Raw genomic sequence first — 17,518 nt, 5'->3', positions numbered from 1 at the left:
CCAACTTGTTGGGACGGGCGTGATTTGCTGGCAGAAAGGCCACAGGGGGTTTCCCGGTTGGCAACGGACTTTTACTTCTCGGGCCGGTTTTGACGAACATTCATGACAGGCGTTTTTTTGGGGGGGAAAAGGGACACACCTGCTTAGTATTTTGTGTTTTTGGGTTCTATTCGGTACAAAGAGACGTGGAGGGAATTATATCCGAAACCACATTTGGCTTCAAAAGGTCCCATCCAAGCCCCATTTCCTGAGACGGATTGGTGCGGAAGAAGAGTGATTTGAGGAGCAGTCCATCTAACAGCCGTTCTGTGGTTTAGATTGGGACTGAGGGAGACAATGTTCTAAACGCTTGAGGCGTTCCTAGATCAGGCGGCTAGTTCCGCCTAAGATTGACTTCGGTCTCTCTTGAACTGCACCGAAATATTTCCTGGTGAAAGGCCATGATACCTGATGGGCGGCTAGTACCGCTCCGGAAGGGACTTGGGTCTTTCTTGAAATACACAGAAAAAAATTTCCTGGTGAAAACAACTCTAGCTCGCTTTCGTGATGGTCGCCGTGGTGACTTTGTGACTCGCAATGTCAGGGCAATCTCCTATTCTACGAACAATGAGAAGCTAACTCGTGGTAGAAGCCAACCCCGCCTGGCTTTACGCACAAGGGGCCGGGCCATCACGTTCTTGCCATCTGTCTCCATTGCCATCACCACCCCACACCTGGGCGGCATGTCGTCCGTCGTTTACCTTGCTGTCGGCCTGCCCCAATCGCCGGCTGGCCGGCCGAGAGAGCCGGACTTCGGACCCGGCGGCAAGCCTCGAAAATTCCAGCCAGACAGTGTGGGGAGGCACGTCACGCCTGTACGTAGGTGTGTATTATTCGTCCACTCAGCAACAGTGCCTGTACTGTATATACATGTACCATCATGCGGCTTCGGCATAAGAGGGTTCGAGATGGTTGTTGTTTTAGTGCTGTGATTGGAGGAAAGCGAAGGGTCTCAGCGTTCAAACTGCATGTTGCATACGCGTACTCAGAGTACATACATTACATACATTACATAAACACACACTCACACTCGCACAGCACTCAATGCAAATGCAGACCGCAGGGCCACCTCCTGGGCTGCTTGGTGGGAAAAGCTATTCTTAGAAGCAAACTGGCCGCCGGTCGCCGACTGGCTGCTCATGGATTTTTTTTGAGGCACAGCAGGGCAACAATACATTGCACAACACCTGCCCTTCCGCCTGCCCGCCCGCCCGCCAGCCCAGCCCAACAGTTCGCCAGCTGGCCCAACCTGCAAAATAACACCAAAAGACCAGCCGGCCAGCCAGCCCCCAGTTGGCCAGTTAATCGTTGTCACAGGCAGCCCTGTTGGATTATATCCTGGGGCAGAGATAGACTTGGGGGCACAACAAGAAAGAGACCGGGAGAAGTATCGGCAGGCGGGAGTCAATTTTAAAGGGGCAAAGTATGTCAAGCTTCTTATTTAGTCGGGGGCGGCTTTGTCAAAACTTATTTCCTCTTCACCGAAGGAACGCAGTCAGTGAGTGGCATGGACAAAGTTCGAGCCGGCGTAACGTGAAGTAGGAGCCGCTCGGCTCGACTATGGCGGGTTTTCTCTTCCACGAGTACGAGATCCAGCCGGCCAGGCGACCGAACGCATGAGGTCATGGTTGAAACTTGCGGTCTGCCGGAGCCGCTAGGTTGGCTAACTAATGACGTCTAGCTTGTTTGCGTGTAGGAAGTCGGTACAGCAGTTTCGGCACGTTGCTCCCGAACTTGATGCTGCAATTACTGCACTGGGTCATGAGGGATAGGTGGAAGAGGAAGGAAAAGGGTATCTCTTTTTATGTAGCTCTCTTGCATAGGCACGTCGTCGTAGTAAACTCGCACCCATCAGCCGTACTTGTCGTGCTTGTTTTTCACCTTCATATCGAGCAGCAGCTCGTGGTAGTTGCCCTCCTTCCTGGCGCGGCGGAGGCTCTTGACTTCGTCTTCCTCGAGCTTCCGGCCGACGGCATCCTCAAGATCGCGCCGGCTGATCTTCTCCCACGCCTTCTCGACCTTCTGGGCCTTGATGCGCGGCTTGAAGCGCGCTTGCATCCGGATGCGGAGCGTCGAGTCGAACGTGATGTCGGTAGCGTCGCCACGCACGTCGGGCAACGCGTTGGCCTTGGCTAACTTAGATTCGCGAACCGTCAGGAACGTATCCCGCAGCGTCTGGATCTGGAAGGTCCCCGGCGTGTCGGCCGTCGCGATGACGATGAAGGACTCCTGCGGCGTCACGGCTTCGGAGGTCGCGGAGAAGACGCCGTACTTGTCGCAGCTGAGATGTCTGTCGGCAAAAAGAGACGGGTCAGAAACTGAGGATCTTCTCTCTGCAAGCCAATGTAAAAAGATGGGCAGCTCTTACTTTCCGTGGTGCCCCTTGAAGCGGTAGTGCTCCGTCCCCACGATCTTGTTGGCGACCCAGACCTGGCGCACGTCGTGGGGCTCGGCACTCGACGGGTTGCCGTCAGCAATGTTCTCAATCGGGAGTGCAAACACTTTGCCAATGGCATCGCACGCTAGCGCAGTCGGCGGATCGCTCGGCAAAACAAACATGACAGGGCCAGCCAGATCCGTGACAGCATCGACCGAGACCCAGCTGTCGTCGCTTCCGCCTTCCTCGCCCTCGTCCTCGTCGGCCTTGGGCGCCTTCACTTGCCGCTCGCCATCTTCATTTACCGCGCCGTCATTGGCTTCTTCTGCCGTTCGCTTCCGCTTTTTCTGTTGTTTTTTATCGCCCTTGAACAACAATGGCTTTACCATCTTTAATGTTGCGCGACTCTGACAACAAGAATTGCCGCTGTTGTCGCGACTGAATCTCGAGCGGCGTTGGAACAGCTTACCCACCAACTACGTAATCGATAAGGACTAGCTTACTGTGGTTACGTACAAAAGTTTTCCCCCCTTGTCCAGGGGCCCTGTATTTTCAGTGCCAGGCCCACCTCGGCCAGGTTTCTGCCACAATTTCCTCCATGCCAAAATTTTCCACCTTACAACCAAGCCAGCCTGCAAGCTACCACAATGCCTTCTAACCACCACCTTACTGCTGAACAGCGTCAACGTATTCGTACCCTCTACTTTGACAGCCACCTTAGCCAACCCCAGATCAAGAAGCCACCGGTTATACAAAATACCAAATTCGGCATGCGATACGAGCTCCTTCGGCCGAGGTTGCACCATGGTCTGGTCGGCCACGTGTTATTACATCTAATCAAGAGCTGGAGCTTATTCAGTATGTGTATTTATCGAAAGAGCACCGCAGGATGAGCTTCTTGGAACTTTCTATAGTCCTTTTCAACAGCCTTTTTAGTTGGGTTACGATTCGCAATGCCCTCTACCGTCACGGATTTCGCCGTCGAGTTGCTCGCCGAAAGCCCCCTATTACAGAAGCCAACCGGAAGAAACGACTAGCCTGGGCTATAGAACATAAAGATTGGACTCCTGAGCAGTGGCGTACAATCCTTTGAAGCGATGAGACTTGGGTAGTTGGTGGCTCTCATCGTGAACAGTACGTTACACGCCGAATCGATGAGGAATGGGACCCTACCTGTATCGTGGAAAAACACCAGAGAAATGGAGGGTGGATGTTTTGGGGCTGTTTTTACGGCTCAACTAAAGGCCCTGGAATCTTCTGGGAAAAGGAATGGGATCGATCAACGAACACTCTTACCGCAGGCATATCTTGCCCGACATCTACGAATTCATCGACGATACTTTCGAGCGGCACGGTTTACAGCTTTCTTTTATGCAAGATGGTGCACCTGGCCACCGAGCGGCTGGCACAAAGAAGGACCTTGAGAATCGGAAGATCAAAGTGATTGAATGGCCCCCTTTTTCTCCAGACCTGAACCCTATTGAATCTTGTTGGAATTGGATGAAGGATTATATCGAAGATAAGTATGGCCTTGAAGAAAAGCCGTCATATACCAAGTTGAAGACCTACGTGGAGGAGGCTTGGCAACAGCTCCCGGAATCCTATCTCCAAACATTACTTGACTCGATGCCTAGCCGGTGCGAGGTAGTGATCAAGGCGGATGGAATGCACACAAAATACTAGCTGTAGATCTAGTGGTTATATTGTAAAATAGTGCTAGCGCGGAACCCCTGTCAGTTCTGAGGTACTTGATGTAGTGGGAAAACTTACCCCTGCACGACAGTACATAACTCATTAGCGCTGTTGCGGCAATCGCCTTCTAAAGCTGGCAAAGTACTACTAAAAAGGGCTCTTCGGTAGGCCCTGGCAGCACTAGAACCCCGCTAAATCTCCGGATTATCTTGCCTAGGTAGGTAGGTAGATAGACAGCCCAGGTAGGAAGGGGGTTGAGTCCGCTGACCCTGTCAAATGGGACATGAAATCCAATTGAGAAAACACCCCATAGCCTTCAACTTTGCTTAAGAAACTGCACAAGATTCATCATGTCGCCCCTCGTCCAAGCTGTCACGGTGTCGCTGAAAGACCTCATAAATGGTAAGCGACCAATAAACGGAGGCCCTGAGCCCTGTGAGTGGGCCGGGCAAACAAACGCCATATAAGTCAAACCCAAGGCGAAACAGACGCTGATGGCCGCGCCACCATGCCAGGAACCGTGTCTTTTGAGGCACTGCAAGAGGCATTCGGGCCGGATTCTCTAGGAATCTTGGTGGTTAAAGATGTGCCACCAGAGTTCGCAGGCCTACGACACCGTCTGCTGTCGTACTCGACGTACCTGGGGAACCTTCCCAAGTCGATCCTCGGTGAGTGTTTCTTGCCGTTCCACTGTTTGGTAGGAATTCTCAACTGACCGGTAACCCGAGGCCAACTCGAAAACGAAAAGGCAAAGTACCTGACTGGCTGGTCGCTCGGCAAGGAGACGCTTAAGAACGGCCAGGTCGACACGCTAAAGGGCTCCTTTTACGCCAACTGCGCCTTTTACGTGGACCCTGCGCTGTCATGTGCGGCTCCCACCGAAGAGTTCAACACTGACAACTTCCCCGAATACCTCTCGCCAAATATATGGCCCGACGAGGTCCTCCTACCCGGGTTCAAGACAACGCTGGAGCAGCTTTGCCGCCTCATCATTGACGTAGCTGTGCTCGTCGCACGCGCATGTGACAGGTTTGCCGAGGTCGAGATTCCCGGCTACCCACAAGCCTACCTGGAACAAGTTGTGAGTACGTCGACGACAACTAAGGCCCGGCTATTGCATTACTTCCCAGATACCGCCGCCGCCGATGTCTCGAGCACCGCAAGTGGCGAGGATGAGGACGACTGGTGTGCTACGCATTTGGACCACGGCTGCCTGACGGGTCTGACTTCGGCCATGTTTGTCGACGAAGCAGCAACCGACCTAACCCAGATCGGGGCCGGGCCGGCTTCGGGACCCGGGTCATCTGTTTGGGGTCCGCTTTTGGAGCCTTTACCCGAGCTCCCGGCATCGCCCGACCCGGCGGCCGGCCTGTACATCAAGTCCCGCACGGGCCAGACGGTGCAGGTCAAGATCCCGCGCGACTGCATCGCCTTCCAGACGGGAGAGGCATTGGAGCGCATCACGGGCGGAAAGTTCAAGGCGGTGCCTCATTTTGTGCGAGGGACGCGTGCCGCAGCGAGCGGCAGCTGTGTTGCCCGTAACACTCTGGCTGTCTTCACCCAGCCCAACCTTGGCGACGAGGTCGACAGGGAGCAGCACATTACCTTTGGAGAATTTGCCAGGGGTATTGTTGCTAAGAACACCGTGTCTTGAATATCTCCCGATGTTGCGTTGTAACGTCAGAATAAGGGGGCGAGGGAGATGTCGGAAAGACATGGGTCGATTGTAGAGTTACGGTAGGATAGCCGGGGCACAAGAAGGCCTCTCAACTATCACAAATAGCACAAAGTCAGTGTCTGTCAGGTGTCAAAGTTGGGCGTGGGTGTGTTTCGAATTTGAGAATGTTGGGGCAAGTTTGAAGGGCGTCATTCGGTCGGCTTGACATGAAGAGAGTACAGAGCAAATGGAGACAAATATTGCCGACACTGCCACGGAAAAGTGCCAGACGGGACGCGTCTTGGTGCCTTCCTGGTTTCTAAGTTTCGTTTTCACCAACACGTGTTGACGAGTGCCGGGAGTCGAGGTCCACATCTCAGTGCCGCCATTTGTGGAAGGCACGAACAAGGGCCGAGGCGGGGGTCCAATCTCGTGAACTCTTGAACCCCTGAGACTCCCCTGTACGGGCCCGCGGGAAGCTCTTGGCCGATCTTGCGGAACGCTCTAGCGTGACAGGTCTAGCGCGATTGGTTTGTGGTGTTTTGCAGCGATGTTCCTTGACATCATGAACAGCACCAGTACTCGGCCTCACTAGGTGTTAACGTCGTGCAAGGTCGATACTCGACCGCCCACTCCTTTTTTTGTCTCTGCTTTACTTCCGTGTTTGGATGCATTCTGTCACTCGTTTTTGCTGCCCGAACTCACTCAACTGACCCAATTAGCGACGCGTCCTCGGCGCGTCTTTTGAAGGTTTCCCTTGGTTTCCCTTGCACCTGACGCTCATACGAGTAAACCTCGACGACAACTAATTAACCACGCGGACGGCCACGCCTACGGCCACGTTCCCAAACCATGTTTGCTCCCAGCAGCAGGTGGCTGGTGCTTCTGCTCTTGGATGCGGCATTAGCTATCCCTGCAGCAGCCCCGGTTGCTGTCCGGAAGAACGTCGTCGTCGCCCGGCAAGCCACACCAGCTTCACCCAACCCCACCGCCGCTTGGGTCACCGTCGACGATTCCGGCCATGCCAAGACGGTGACGCCTGTCCTAACCACCATTTCGGGAACCCCCACCGTCATTTCGGCGGCGCCTCATGATGCCACGGCCACTGTCTTTACCTATAACAACTTCGACGGCGCTGTAACAAGCACCGGCCCTGCCGAGCCGCAAGCCACCAACTCGGAAGGCGCCGGCGCCTTCGCCGTCTGCCACAACACTGATGGCAATTACAAGCCTTTCTGCTCGCCCACGAACAACACAACCATATATCCCGGCGGAATACATTACAGTAATATCAATGCCTCCCCCTTGGTTTTATTATAATCTAGAACACGTCGACTAACACGCCGTGCCAACGCAAAGTCACCTGGGACCCGCTATTTTTCAAAACTTCCGGCTCTAATACTACTGTCAAGATCATGGGCTTCTACAATGTGAATGAAACGGACCAAGCCTTCTCGTCAGGGAACATGGCAGCCGCCTGGGGGTTCTACCAGTGGTCCGTGGACAAGGACCTCCTGACGACAAAAGGCGCTTCGGATGTCAATATCACTCTTCGTATTGCCGCCCTGCCTATTGGCGCCGCGGCAGCAGTGTGGTATGTTCTCGTAGTTTCCCTTCCACCGCCCTCACTTTTCCATCTCTATATGTTTGCCGGATGTTATCCAGATGAGTGAGAAAATAGGCAGCAATAAGAGCCCCTGTCCCCGAGGTCACGACATTTCTATCACACTTCCTACATGGCATTGCAATCAACTAACGCACCGAACAGGGTTACCGGCCCCACGGTGCGCGTCACGTACCCGCCCGGCCGCTTTGACCACAAGACAGAGCCTCCGAGCGGTCCCGCGCTGTACATTGGGCTGCCGACCGTGCTCGGGGTTATAATACTGCTCCTCTGCGGCACATGCTACTGGAACCGACACAAGCGCCGCATTGGCCTGGGAAACATCATGTCCCGCCGGCGCCACGGATACGGCATCGGCAAGAGCCGGCGGCAGCGGACCAAGGCCACCAAGGAGCAGGCCATCCACTTGATGGACCGCCAAGAAGTTGGCGGTGGCAGTGTTGCCGTGCAAGTATACCGCGATGAGCCGATAGACGGCCAACAGCAACGGCAGAGGCAGAATTATGACTACAACAGCAACAACAACGCTGATAGTCACAACACTCTCCGCTCGGCAGTCGGCGGTGCTGTTGGAGAGGGGCGACCGCGCCGGGACAGCGACGCGCTCGGCAGCTTAGCCGGGTCGCCGACTGAGGACCGCCATTTTGACGACTTTATTCCTCGCGCGGGCGGCGGTGCCCACGACGGCAATTGCCGTGAAGGCAATGCCTTCCGCGACGAGCTCGCGAGGCAGGCCAAGGAGCGCCCATAGGGAGTGCGCCGCTGCTGCTGTGACCGACCTGTCGTGTCCGGTAAACCCAAGAATGAGGGGTTGGAATGCTTGATGAATAGGGGTTAGACTAGACTAATTGAATGCGTGTGTGTGTGTGTGTTGTTGGAATTGTTACACCTAGTCCAGACCGCACTCAAAAAATAGCATTTTCGCTCAAGAATTCGCAAGAGGTGTTGTCTGTGAGATGAGGGAGAGGGAGTGTGGCTTCAGTTATCCTCATAATTATAGCCATAAAAAGGTCATATAATCAATTATGATACAACGTACCCTTGTAAAGACTCGCTGCCGGGCCCCATCAGCTGTTCGGCTGGCCACGACTGTTTACGGGACGGGAGTGAATATACCCTTCCACATCATTAACACGAAGTCCTTCAGCTTGGCTTAGTTAGGTGGTTAATGAAATTTAGGCAATTAAACAGTCTCGCTGTGTCTTCGTAATAAACAGTCTTGCTGTGTTTTCGTAATAAACAGTCATGGGATGCTTGAGATATCTTCTTAATTTCGCGAATATTTCTGCACCTTTATCGCGCTCTTTTCTCGTTCCCAGTTCTCTCGATAACTCCCATACATACCATACGCCAGGTCCCATTACCTCTTTTTATCCTAGCCTTCGAGATGCTATCCCATGTTCCAGCCGAATCCCGAAAGCGAGAAAACTCGTAGCAAACATGAAACAAAAAACAAAACATGAAGAATACAATAGATGTACAGGTTCGGTCGGGCCCATCTTCTCAGCTCCAGGTGATGTTCCAGGTTTCATCCCCCCACGCCCCATTTGGGAATCGACTGCCCAGTTTTTCTAAAGCCAAAAGGCTCTTATCTTCCGAGTAGGTCCAATAGGACGAGTCCAGGTCTTCACCATCTAGCGATACCTTCGAAGGGGCATGTGGCAGACCCAAGACAGTCACGTTCTGGAGCGGGCTGGTGTCGACGTACTGACCATTAGGCGTGATCATCAACGAACCATCTTTCGCGGAGAACTACAACGAAAGGGTTAGCTTCTAGCTTCTGCATGATGTACAGGCGTGGTAGACTTGCCCGAATCCATTTTGTGGCATTTGGCTTCAAGCTCTCTCCGTCGTCGAGGTATAGATCTCCAAAGGCATATCCGGCTTTGTCCAAGACTACCAGCAAGCCCCACGGATTGCTACGGCTGGCTGCAGTGGTCATAGCGGGCTCCTGAAGAGGTACCACGTTACCCCCACGCAAATACACGGGTATGTGTCCCAGGGGGGCATCGATTGTAATGTTTTGGCCAAGCTGAACACCAGTTACAGCCGTCAAATCGTACCAGTCGTACCAGAGGGTCCCGTCGCCGAGGCCTGGGAATACACCATCAACGGTGGTTGCACCCTGGACCAGGCATGGAGTTACCATGATGGCACCGCCGAGAAGGAACTGGCGGTCCGCGTTTGCCAGCCACGGTTCGTTTGGGAATTCCCATGCTAGCGCTCGCATGACCGTGGTACCATCCCGATTGGCCTGAGCAAAGAGCGTGTACATATATGGAAGAAGTTGGTATCGTATATGCATTGCCGTCTTTGAAGCAGTAATGACGGATCCCCACACGTATGGCTCCTGGCTAATGGCGCCCAGAGTGTTGTGGTTGCGGTAGAAGGGGAAGAAGGCGCTGAGCTGCATCCAACGCGAGCATAGCTCCGCGTCGCTGTTGCCGCTAAAGCCACAAGTGTCAACACCAAACATCGGTATGCCAAATATCGAGAAGGACAAAGCCTGCGGGATGCTGAAGAACATGTATGCCCACAACGACATGTTATCGCCGCCCCAATGGCCTGCCCACTTGCCAGAGCCTGCGAAGGTGCTTCGTCCAATGATGAACGGACGCTTTCCTTCAAACACCTCCAACAATGCTTGATAGGTGGCATTCAGTATCTGGTGGCCAAAGATGTTATGGAAATCGTACTCGACGGCGCCGCCATGGTGAGTGGCGTTAGGGCTCAGAGCATGCACGGCGATATCGCCATGATAGTTGTTGATAGCATACGGAGGCCAGTTTATGTTCCTTGACCCTGGCGTGGGGCTTGTGCGGAAGTAAGAGGTAGTCGGTCCCGCCGGGGATGTTGATGTCGCTGTTGATGCGTGGACTTGACTCTGGAGGCTGGATGAGGCCGAGGCAGCCTCTGTAGCATTCGTGATATTGAAGCCTTCTGGATAGTCTAGGACAAGATTTCCAGGCTCGCCTGGCAGTTCGAATGGGGGATGCACGGGATTAAATGTCAGGTTACTGCTGCCGCAGCTACCAACGCAAAACGAGGCGACCTAAAGCTGTTAGAACACGACAAGAGCTAACATATGGATGTGGACTCACTTCTGACATATCAATCCATATCCCGTCAAACTAAGACAATTTAGTCTCCCTGAGTCGAACAAGCTTTCATGATATTGAAAGACCGGAGAGTGAGCCGCCCCCACAAACAACGGCTCGGGACAGAGGTCCTAGGGCTCGCTCGGGTTTGGGAGTAATAGGGGCGTAGTTCACGACTTACTGCCACTTTCTTGGACCACATAAGCATCTCACTTATCCACCAGTCGATTGCACCACTGCCGTTCAAAACTGCACCAATCCAGTCCGGGAAAACTAGTTGAAATTAGTCAAGAACCGACAATGGCAAGCCAAAGACTCACCCGTATAACCTGGCCACACAGCCCCGTAGTATATGGAGCCATCTGGGTTTAGAACAAAGGCATCGGCATCGACTCCGCGAGTGAAAGGCTGGTACTCGTCTCCGGAATCTCCGGGGTTCGGGGCGTATATTGCGGAATCAACAATTGGCACATAGTGCTGCTTGTTGGCGTGGAGTTTGGACAGGAACTCAGCACCCTTGTCGTAACCGAAGCGTACTGGATCATTTTCGAAATCTCTATATTCTTTCATGTAATCGATATCCGCTACAGGAATGTCAGCCTTGGAATGGTTCAAGGACAATTAAATGTCATCGGGTGGTGACATTAGGGGGAACCCACTCCAGATCGTCTCAAGGGGAATATCGAACTTGGCAAAATTGTCAACGACATCTTGCAATGCAGTCCAGTTATCGTATCCCCAGCGACATTGGTGGTAGCCAAGCGTCCAGTACTGCTGCATTGCTGGAAGACCGATTTCGCTGAATTGATAAGACTTCATGACATCTTTAGCAGTCGGTCCGTTGTAGAAATGCAAGTCGATGCTTCCTCCAAGTGCCCTCCACGTGATGTTGGAGGGCTGAAGAAGGATCTCCTGGGCGTGCGCATTGCGAAGAAATACGCCGTGGGTGTAGGAGACGTATTGCGCATTCTTGTCTGTCGGCTCGGGAATGTAGGTCAGCTCACCTGACTCACCACTGATGAAGTATCGGGTGTCGAGGTACACTGGGTGGTTCCCGTATATGTTGGAATCAATGACGTCGCCTACGTCGGCAGCAAACAGTGTCCCTATATTTCATGTCAGCGACAATTTGCAGGATAGACACCAAATATCATGTGCAGGCTTACGAGTTAGGTTATTTCCCAGTCGGAACCCATGGATGACCTCGCCAAGGCCGTACAGGTTGTAGTTCTTGGGGAGAGCAGAGCCAAACTCGATGAACTGGTCTTCGTACACAATAACACTGCCTTTGGTCGTGAAGAGAATGTCGTCGGTTTCTTGGCGTCTTACGGTAAAGGAGAAGCTGGGCTCGTTTTCCCAGGACACAACTATGTGACTGTTGGACTCGTGAGGAGGTCGGCGCTCGGTTGGTTCTGGGAAAAGAGCATCGGGGAGAATGAACCAAGTCTCGTTCTCTTTTCCGATGTAACGGGGCTGGATTTGGATGTGAATCTGGTCGTCTGTCTCAAACCGAACGAGCAGGGCCAAGTCCTCGATATCGTTCCCGTAGACATTACAGGCCGGCCCGGCGAGAGTCAAGTCTGCCGCAAAGCCGGCCTTGGTGTGCCTGACGTGGGACGCCGTGTAACCGGGACAGACATGCTGAGGGTTGACTGCTTGTGGATCCTGGACGTTAGGCAACACGTTCATTCCTATGTCGACCGTTGGAGGGACTGTAAAGACTGGGCCGTGGCTTGTGGTGGTTGTTGTCTCTGTTGACACCCCCGGGCCTGCCAAGCCACTGGGATGCCCCGACGTTCCGTAGGGTAGGAACGCCGTAAACAAGAAGAGCAAGATTGATGCAAACACTGCCATGGTGAAGAGAGCAAAATTAGCTTTACCGGTAACCTTTCTTCTGGCCAAGAGGGCAAAAAAGTTAAATAAAAATAGGAACAGTAGTCCAGCGGCGATGCAGATTATAATATATAGTAGCGGGCTGAGGCCCCGCGTGCGTGTAGACTCCCGGAGACGGCGTAGGCCGATGGGTGACTCGACTTCAGGAGACAGGAACCATGGCTCCGAACCCTGGGGCTCGCGAGTGGTGACTGACTCTGCTACGGCAACCAGGTCACCTGCAATAAGTTGGGCGAAAATTACTGTTGAAAGAGTTGAAAGCAAGGGTGACGGCTGGCCGAGCGAGCAGGGCATCTACGAGGACGACGGTGTTAAGCCACTTATACCGCTAGCGCAAGACAACGAGAGAAAAGGATAGTGCGGCCTTGGTGATGGCCGTCCGCCAGGGTCGTGGGAGCGTGCCTACCTTGACAATGACATCCCTGATCCTGAAGTGCTGCGTAGAGTAGATTGCCGCACAAAGAACGGCAGCGATATGAGTGCCTGTGGTTGTGTGCGCGCATGGGACTGGGACAGGTTTCTGGTGCTTGTCCCTGTCTGTCTCGGCTGCGGCCGACGAGAAAGGAGGGGTGGTATGGTTTCCGAACACTGTGATCGTCACTGACTTACTGTTGCGGGCACCAATCCGTGCTAGCCCGGAAACCTCCTTCCCTGTCAAACTTGACATGGCGACTCCGAGGCGGCCAGGACAGCGACAAAGAAGCTTTACCAACGAAAGGCAAAAACAAATGTCGGTCACCTGTCATTGGAAACCGGGGCTAGAGTTCGTTCCGCCTGCATGCACGCACTAATTGGGTCCGAGTCAAATCGATCAATTGGCGTGGAATAGGACGGATGACACTGGGACGAGCTCGTGGCGATGGTAAGATTTCTCTATCGAGTTTATTTTTTGTATTCATTTCAAGCCGAGTCAGAGTCACCAGAACGGGGTACACGAGGAGAGATCGAGGCGGAAGGAGGAACTTGGTTCAAGGCCTAGAGAGGCAGTCACGACAGAGCAGATCCGGTACTCTTCCGAACTTAGTGGGGTGTTCCCCCTATATTCTTTTTACACAAGTTGCACACAAAGTTTGTGGAACGGACGGCCGGTCCAGGGAAACTTTCCCTGTGGTCGACGGTGAGCGGAGAGGGAACAGAGAGGGAACACTCTACTTGGTCAAAATAAGTTGATCCAGCTTTCGTATCTGAGTCCTATCTGAGGCTGACCATTAAAAAGCCCATATATTTGTTATCTCCATCATTTGGTATCCCAAAGTAAATAAACCAGTACGTGCCTGCGAACGGGGATCAGACAGGTCCCAAGCAGGCCAGCGAGGAATAAAGTCTTAAGAAATCCCTATTATTTAATCAGTAATAGCATCGTGTGCCTCAATAAACCTCCAGATTGTTTAACCGATAAGCTCCTTTGCCCTCAACACAGAGACTCCTAAAATGAGAACGCCGTCCCTTCATTCTCAAAGCATGTCGGTGACTACCGACTGTGCAAAATAATAGAGAAAGAAGAATTTCTCCTTGATAGCCACCCCATGCGCCTTTTTCACACGCCTACTCCCCAGCCTCAATCCCAAGGCCCGTGCATACAGTTAAAGCTTGGAAAAACGATGATAGCCCAATGCGCCCTGGAACTTTAAAACGAGGGGATATAACAACACCTGGTACCCCAAAGGTTCTCCCCAATTCATTTCCCCCGGAACTCCGTCGCGTCATAACTCCAACGCTGATATATCCACACAAGAATGACTGACAATGAAAACGACAAGACGCGAACGGCCAACGAGAGTATCGGCCGATCTGGGACCCGGCACTGGAAATCATCAGTAGCTCAAGTCGACGTGACCTAGGGAAGCGACAATCTTGTCGTCCTGCGAAGAAGTTGACGTCGTAGTCGAGCTTACGCCTGTGTCAGTGTGGGACGTGCCCGCGCTGCTGGTCCGGGATGACTGGAGCTCGAGATGCGGTACCGCCGGAGGAACGCCACTGTCTGAGAAGCCAAAATCCCGCATCTGCTGGAAGCTCCAACTCGGTTCGAAGGATCTGCTGTTCCACGCATAATCCACCCGCTCATACATCTCATCAATCTGTTCCAAGCTAATCTTGCTGGTTTCGTAAACCATGAAGTAGACAAAGGCAACTGCAACCAAGCAAAACGCACCCCAAACGAAAAACACTCGCGAACCCAAGTCGACGGAGCCAGGCGAGCCTTTGGTGGTGCCCACCAGGTATGGGGTGCCATATGCGATGCCGAAGTTAAGGATCCAGTTTGCCGACGTCGAGATCGACATCGATTTGGCACGGACCTTGAGGGGGTAGATCTCTGAAGTTACAACCCAGACAACCGGACCCCAGGATGCGGCGAAGAAGAACACGTATATGGCGACAAATCCGATTAGGATCTGGTTCTGCACCATCAAGTTCCCCCCGTTGGCCGTGGCATATGACGCGATAAAAAGCTGGCAGATTGCCATGCCCACTGCCCCCGACATAAGCAGCCTCCGCCGCCCCAACGACTCGACAACGAACAGGCCCGGCAAGGTGGACACTACGTTGATGACCTGCATAATGAGGGAAATACTGAAAGGGTCGTTCACGTTAGCCCCATTGAAGAATGTGGTGCTGTAGTACATGATGAAGTTGACTCCCGTCAGTTGTTGCAGCATCTGGAGGCCGCAACCGGTAACTATGCGGCGGCCAAGGTGTGGTTCGCCAAAGAAAACGGAGTGGTAAGAGTCGGCCCCCATTGCCATTTCGTAGTCGTGGTTGGCCTCGATCTCGGCAAGCTCCTCGATGAGAGCAGGGTGAGTGATGTCAAGCCGGCGGAGGCGACTGAGAGACAGAGCGGCGGCGTCTTTGAGGCCCTGCTTAATGAGATAACGAGGCGTTTCAGGCAGGACCAAAAGACCGAGTGCCAGCACTGAAGCCCAAGTGAGTTGCAGGCCCATCGGGATGCGATATGCCGCAGCTGTCGGCATTTTATATGTGAAGATGTTTACCAGAGAGGCGCCAAAAAGACCCAAAGTTATGGACAACTGATATGCGCAAACCAAAGTGCCTCTTATCCATTTTGGCGCCATCTCGGACTGATAAAGTGGGACAAGGACAGAGACCATCCCGACTCCCACTCCCGCTAGGGTTCTAGAGAGAAAGTTGGTCAACACCAACCCCACCGACAGACAGCAGTGGAAAAAAGACGCCAGAGGAATACAAACCTTCCCACGACGAGTGTTGCTACGTTGGTGGCGCAGACTTGGAATATGGCGCCGACGCAGAAAATCAATATGGCACCAATAAGGGAGCGGCGACGGCCCCATTTATCGCCCACAGGTGCGGCCAGCAGTGCACCCACGGCAGTTCCAGCGCTGAGCATCGCAACTATTAATGACACTTGGCTCGGGTACATGCCGGGGTTGCCCTCGGCGTCTCTGAAGCCGGTCGTGAAATCGTTCTTGAACGTCGTCATGGCGAGAATGCCGTTGATGGAGCTAGAGGGACAAGACTGTGGTAAGCCAACCGTTCGCGCCCATCCCGACAATACTCTCCCTCCCGTGTATATCCCCATGCATCCATACACCCCGAATGTCCAAGGTGTGAGGGTATCTTACCCCGTATCGTAGCCAAAGAGCAATCCGCCAGTGGCGACAAAGGACCCGACCATGATCGCTGGTGCAGAGGAGCCGGCGACATTGTCGGGCTTGTGCCAGCCCATGGCGAAGATCGCCATGGTGCAAGAGTAGGGCCCGTCAAGCCAGATTCGAAGCTGTCGTCGCTGTCGCGGGTTGCCGGTGGTGGGTTGGAGCACGCGGTTCGACCATCTGAAGGGAAGTCGTCGTCGATTGCGCCGGCCAGTGGGTAATATGGGAGGTATAAGGGAAAAGAGTGGAGAACAGGGCGGAGGGAGGAATGGGAGCGGGAGACTTCGAGGATCAGCAGTTTTTGCCCGTTACTGGGGGACGCGATCTCATTGGGCGAGCGGCCAGACACCGACCCAGCCCGTGCCTGCTCTTGGCTGCAATGGGCTGGAAAAGGGCTGCCACACCCCTCCTCGACTCCTGGCTGGAGACTCGCCAAGGACTCCGCCCGCTAGTCTTCTCTTTATTCACACCTTTCCTCATCAGGACAAGCTTTCCCAGTCATCGTTCTTGACGCCAAATCTGCTCCTTTTTCAATTGGCACAGCCATGGCGCCAGCGAGGGCTTGGTCAGTGGATGCTGTGCTCGCCGTCCACCTGCTCCCGGCTTCATTACCAAACGCCACGAACAACAGGTTTACATAATGGACGAAGCTACCCTCTTTCTAGGTCTGGCAGCTCGCTGGCTCAAATCGCTGATCGCCGCAGCATCGATCGCAAACGGGTCTGCAAATGCGGGGGATTAGGCCACTGTGCCTTTGGACGTGCCTGCCAGCCTGCTGGCTTCCGCTTGTGATGATCCTTCGTCCACCGCTCTCCCTTGTTGGTCACTTGAGCCGGTTGGGCGAATCAGCTGGAGCCAGAGAGGCGGACCTCACGCCCGGACTCTATCCATGCAGCCCAGATTGTGCTGTATGAGTGTTGCTAGAAATACTCACTAGACACCTCCACAGTTGGTACACTAAAAGCCTAGTGCAGCGTTGAGACCACAGGTTGCCTGCAAGCGAGATCACCCTCTCCAGCCTCAGCCAGCCTACGACAGGGACAACTGCAAGGCGTATACGGAGCATAAGGTGGAGCTTCGCACGTCCGCACACCAACAGATGCTGTTTCTTTTCCATGTCTTTGTGCGGAATTTGTGAGTGGTTGCGAGTATTTCAGTCGGTTCGGAATCTCTTTAACGAGAGAGAGAATCCATTTGAGAACACATTCCGCACTAGACCTGATACCATACCTGAATTAATTACGGAGTATAGACCGAGTAACTCATTTCTCTGATTAATGCTTCGATTTATTTTGTTTTGAAACCACTGCGTTCCTAGGTCCCAGTCCGCATTAAGTCCGTTTCCTCGAACAAAGCCCATTCTTGAACTTCCCCATACATACTGGCTGTCAAAACTCGGCGGGAGGTGGGGACTGAGGTATTGCCCTGGGCTAACAATGTGGGGAAACAAGCGAGAAGCGGCTTCGAACGCCAGCTTCCAACTCAGGCTTCCAATTCTGATTCCAAATG

At 53.5% G+C, this 17,518-nt stretch overlaps 5 protein-coding genes across 5 annotated transcripts; 2 read left to right on the top strand and 3 right to left on the bottom strand.

Annotated features, from left to right (window-relative positions):
* Nucleotides 1-1,890: 1,890 nt before the first annotated feature.
* On the bottom strand, nt 1,891-2,805 carry B0T26DRAFT_634449 (FRG1-like family-domain-containing protein; the record flags this gene model as incomplete). Its single annotated transcript, XM_060436631.1, has 2 exons — nt 1,891-2,329; nt 2,408-2,805. The coding sequence occupies 2 exons, from the start codon at nt 2,803-2,805 to the stop codon at nt 1,891-1,893; spliced, it is 837 nt and encodes a 278-aa protein (XP_060303909.1).
* A 1,637-nt stretch (nt 2,806-4,442) lies between these two features.
* On the top strand, nt 4,443-6,190 carry B0T26DRAFT_92938 (uncharacterized protein). The gene is made up of 2 exons (XM_060448156.1): nt 4,443-4,776; nt 4,837-6,190. The coding sequence occupies exons 1-2, from the start codon at nt 4,617-4,619 to the stop codon at nt 5,760-5,762; spliced, it is 1,086 nt and encodes a 361-aa protein (XP_060303908.1). The 5' UTR covers nt 4,443-4,616; the 3' UTR covers nt 5,763-6,190.
* Nucleotides 6,191-6,617: 427 nt separating this feature from the next.
* B0T26DRAFT_632653 (uncharacterized protein) lies at nt 6,618-8,140 on the top strand (the record flags this gene model as incomplete). Its single annotated transcript, XM_060436463.1, has 4 exons — nt 6,618-7,050; nt 7,125-7,359; nt 7,534-7,826; nt 7,947-8,140. 4 exons carry the CDS (start codon nt 6,618-6,620, stop codon nt 8,138-8,140), a joined length of 1,155 nt encoding a protein of 384 aa, XP_060303907.1.
* Nucleotides 8,141-8,892: 752 nt separating this feature from the next.
* B0T26DRAFT_737491 (glycosyl hydrolases family 31-domain-containing protein) lies at nt 8,893-12,341 on the bottom strand (the record flags this gene model as incomplete). Its single annotated transcript, XM_060443452.1, has 7 exons — nt 8,893-9,141; nt 9,200-10,441; nt 10,491-10,520; nt 10,669-10,760; nt 10,808-11,071; nt 11,147-11,593; nt 11,654-12,341. 7 exons carry the CDS (start codon nt 12,339-12,341, stop codon nt 8,893-8,895), a joined length of 3,012 nt encoding a protein of 1,003 aa, XP_060303906.1.
* Nucleotides 12,342-14,194: 1,853 nt separating this feature from the next.
* Nucleotides 14,195-16,083, bottom strand: B0T26DRAFT_633661 (general substrate transporter; the record flags this gene model as incomplete). The annotated part of the gene is made up of 3 exons (XM_060436557.1): nt 14,195-15,512; nt 15,587-15,859; nt 15,980-16,083. 3 exons carry the CDS (start codon nt 16,081-16,083, stop codon nt 14,195-14,197), a joined length of 1,695 nt encoding a protein of 564 aa, XP_060303905.1.
* Nucleotides 16,084-17,518: the final 1,435 nt, after the last annotated feature.

This window comes from Lasiosphaeria miniovina, assembly GCF_030549165.1.
Source record: "Lasiosphaeria miniovina strain SMH2392-1A chromosome Unknown B0T26scaffold_1, whole genome shotgun sequence".
Lineage (NCBI taxonomy): Eukaryota > Fungi > Ascomycota > Sordariomycetes > Sordariales > Lasiosphaeriaceae > Lasiosphaeria > Lasiosphaeria miniovina.
The sequence above is the reverse complement of the archived record's forward strand: the minus strand, read 5'-3'. Positions and strand labels throughout refer to the sequence as shown.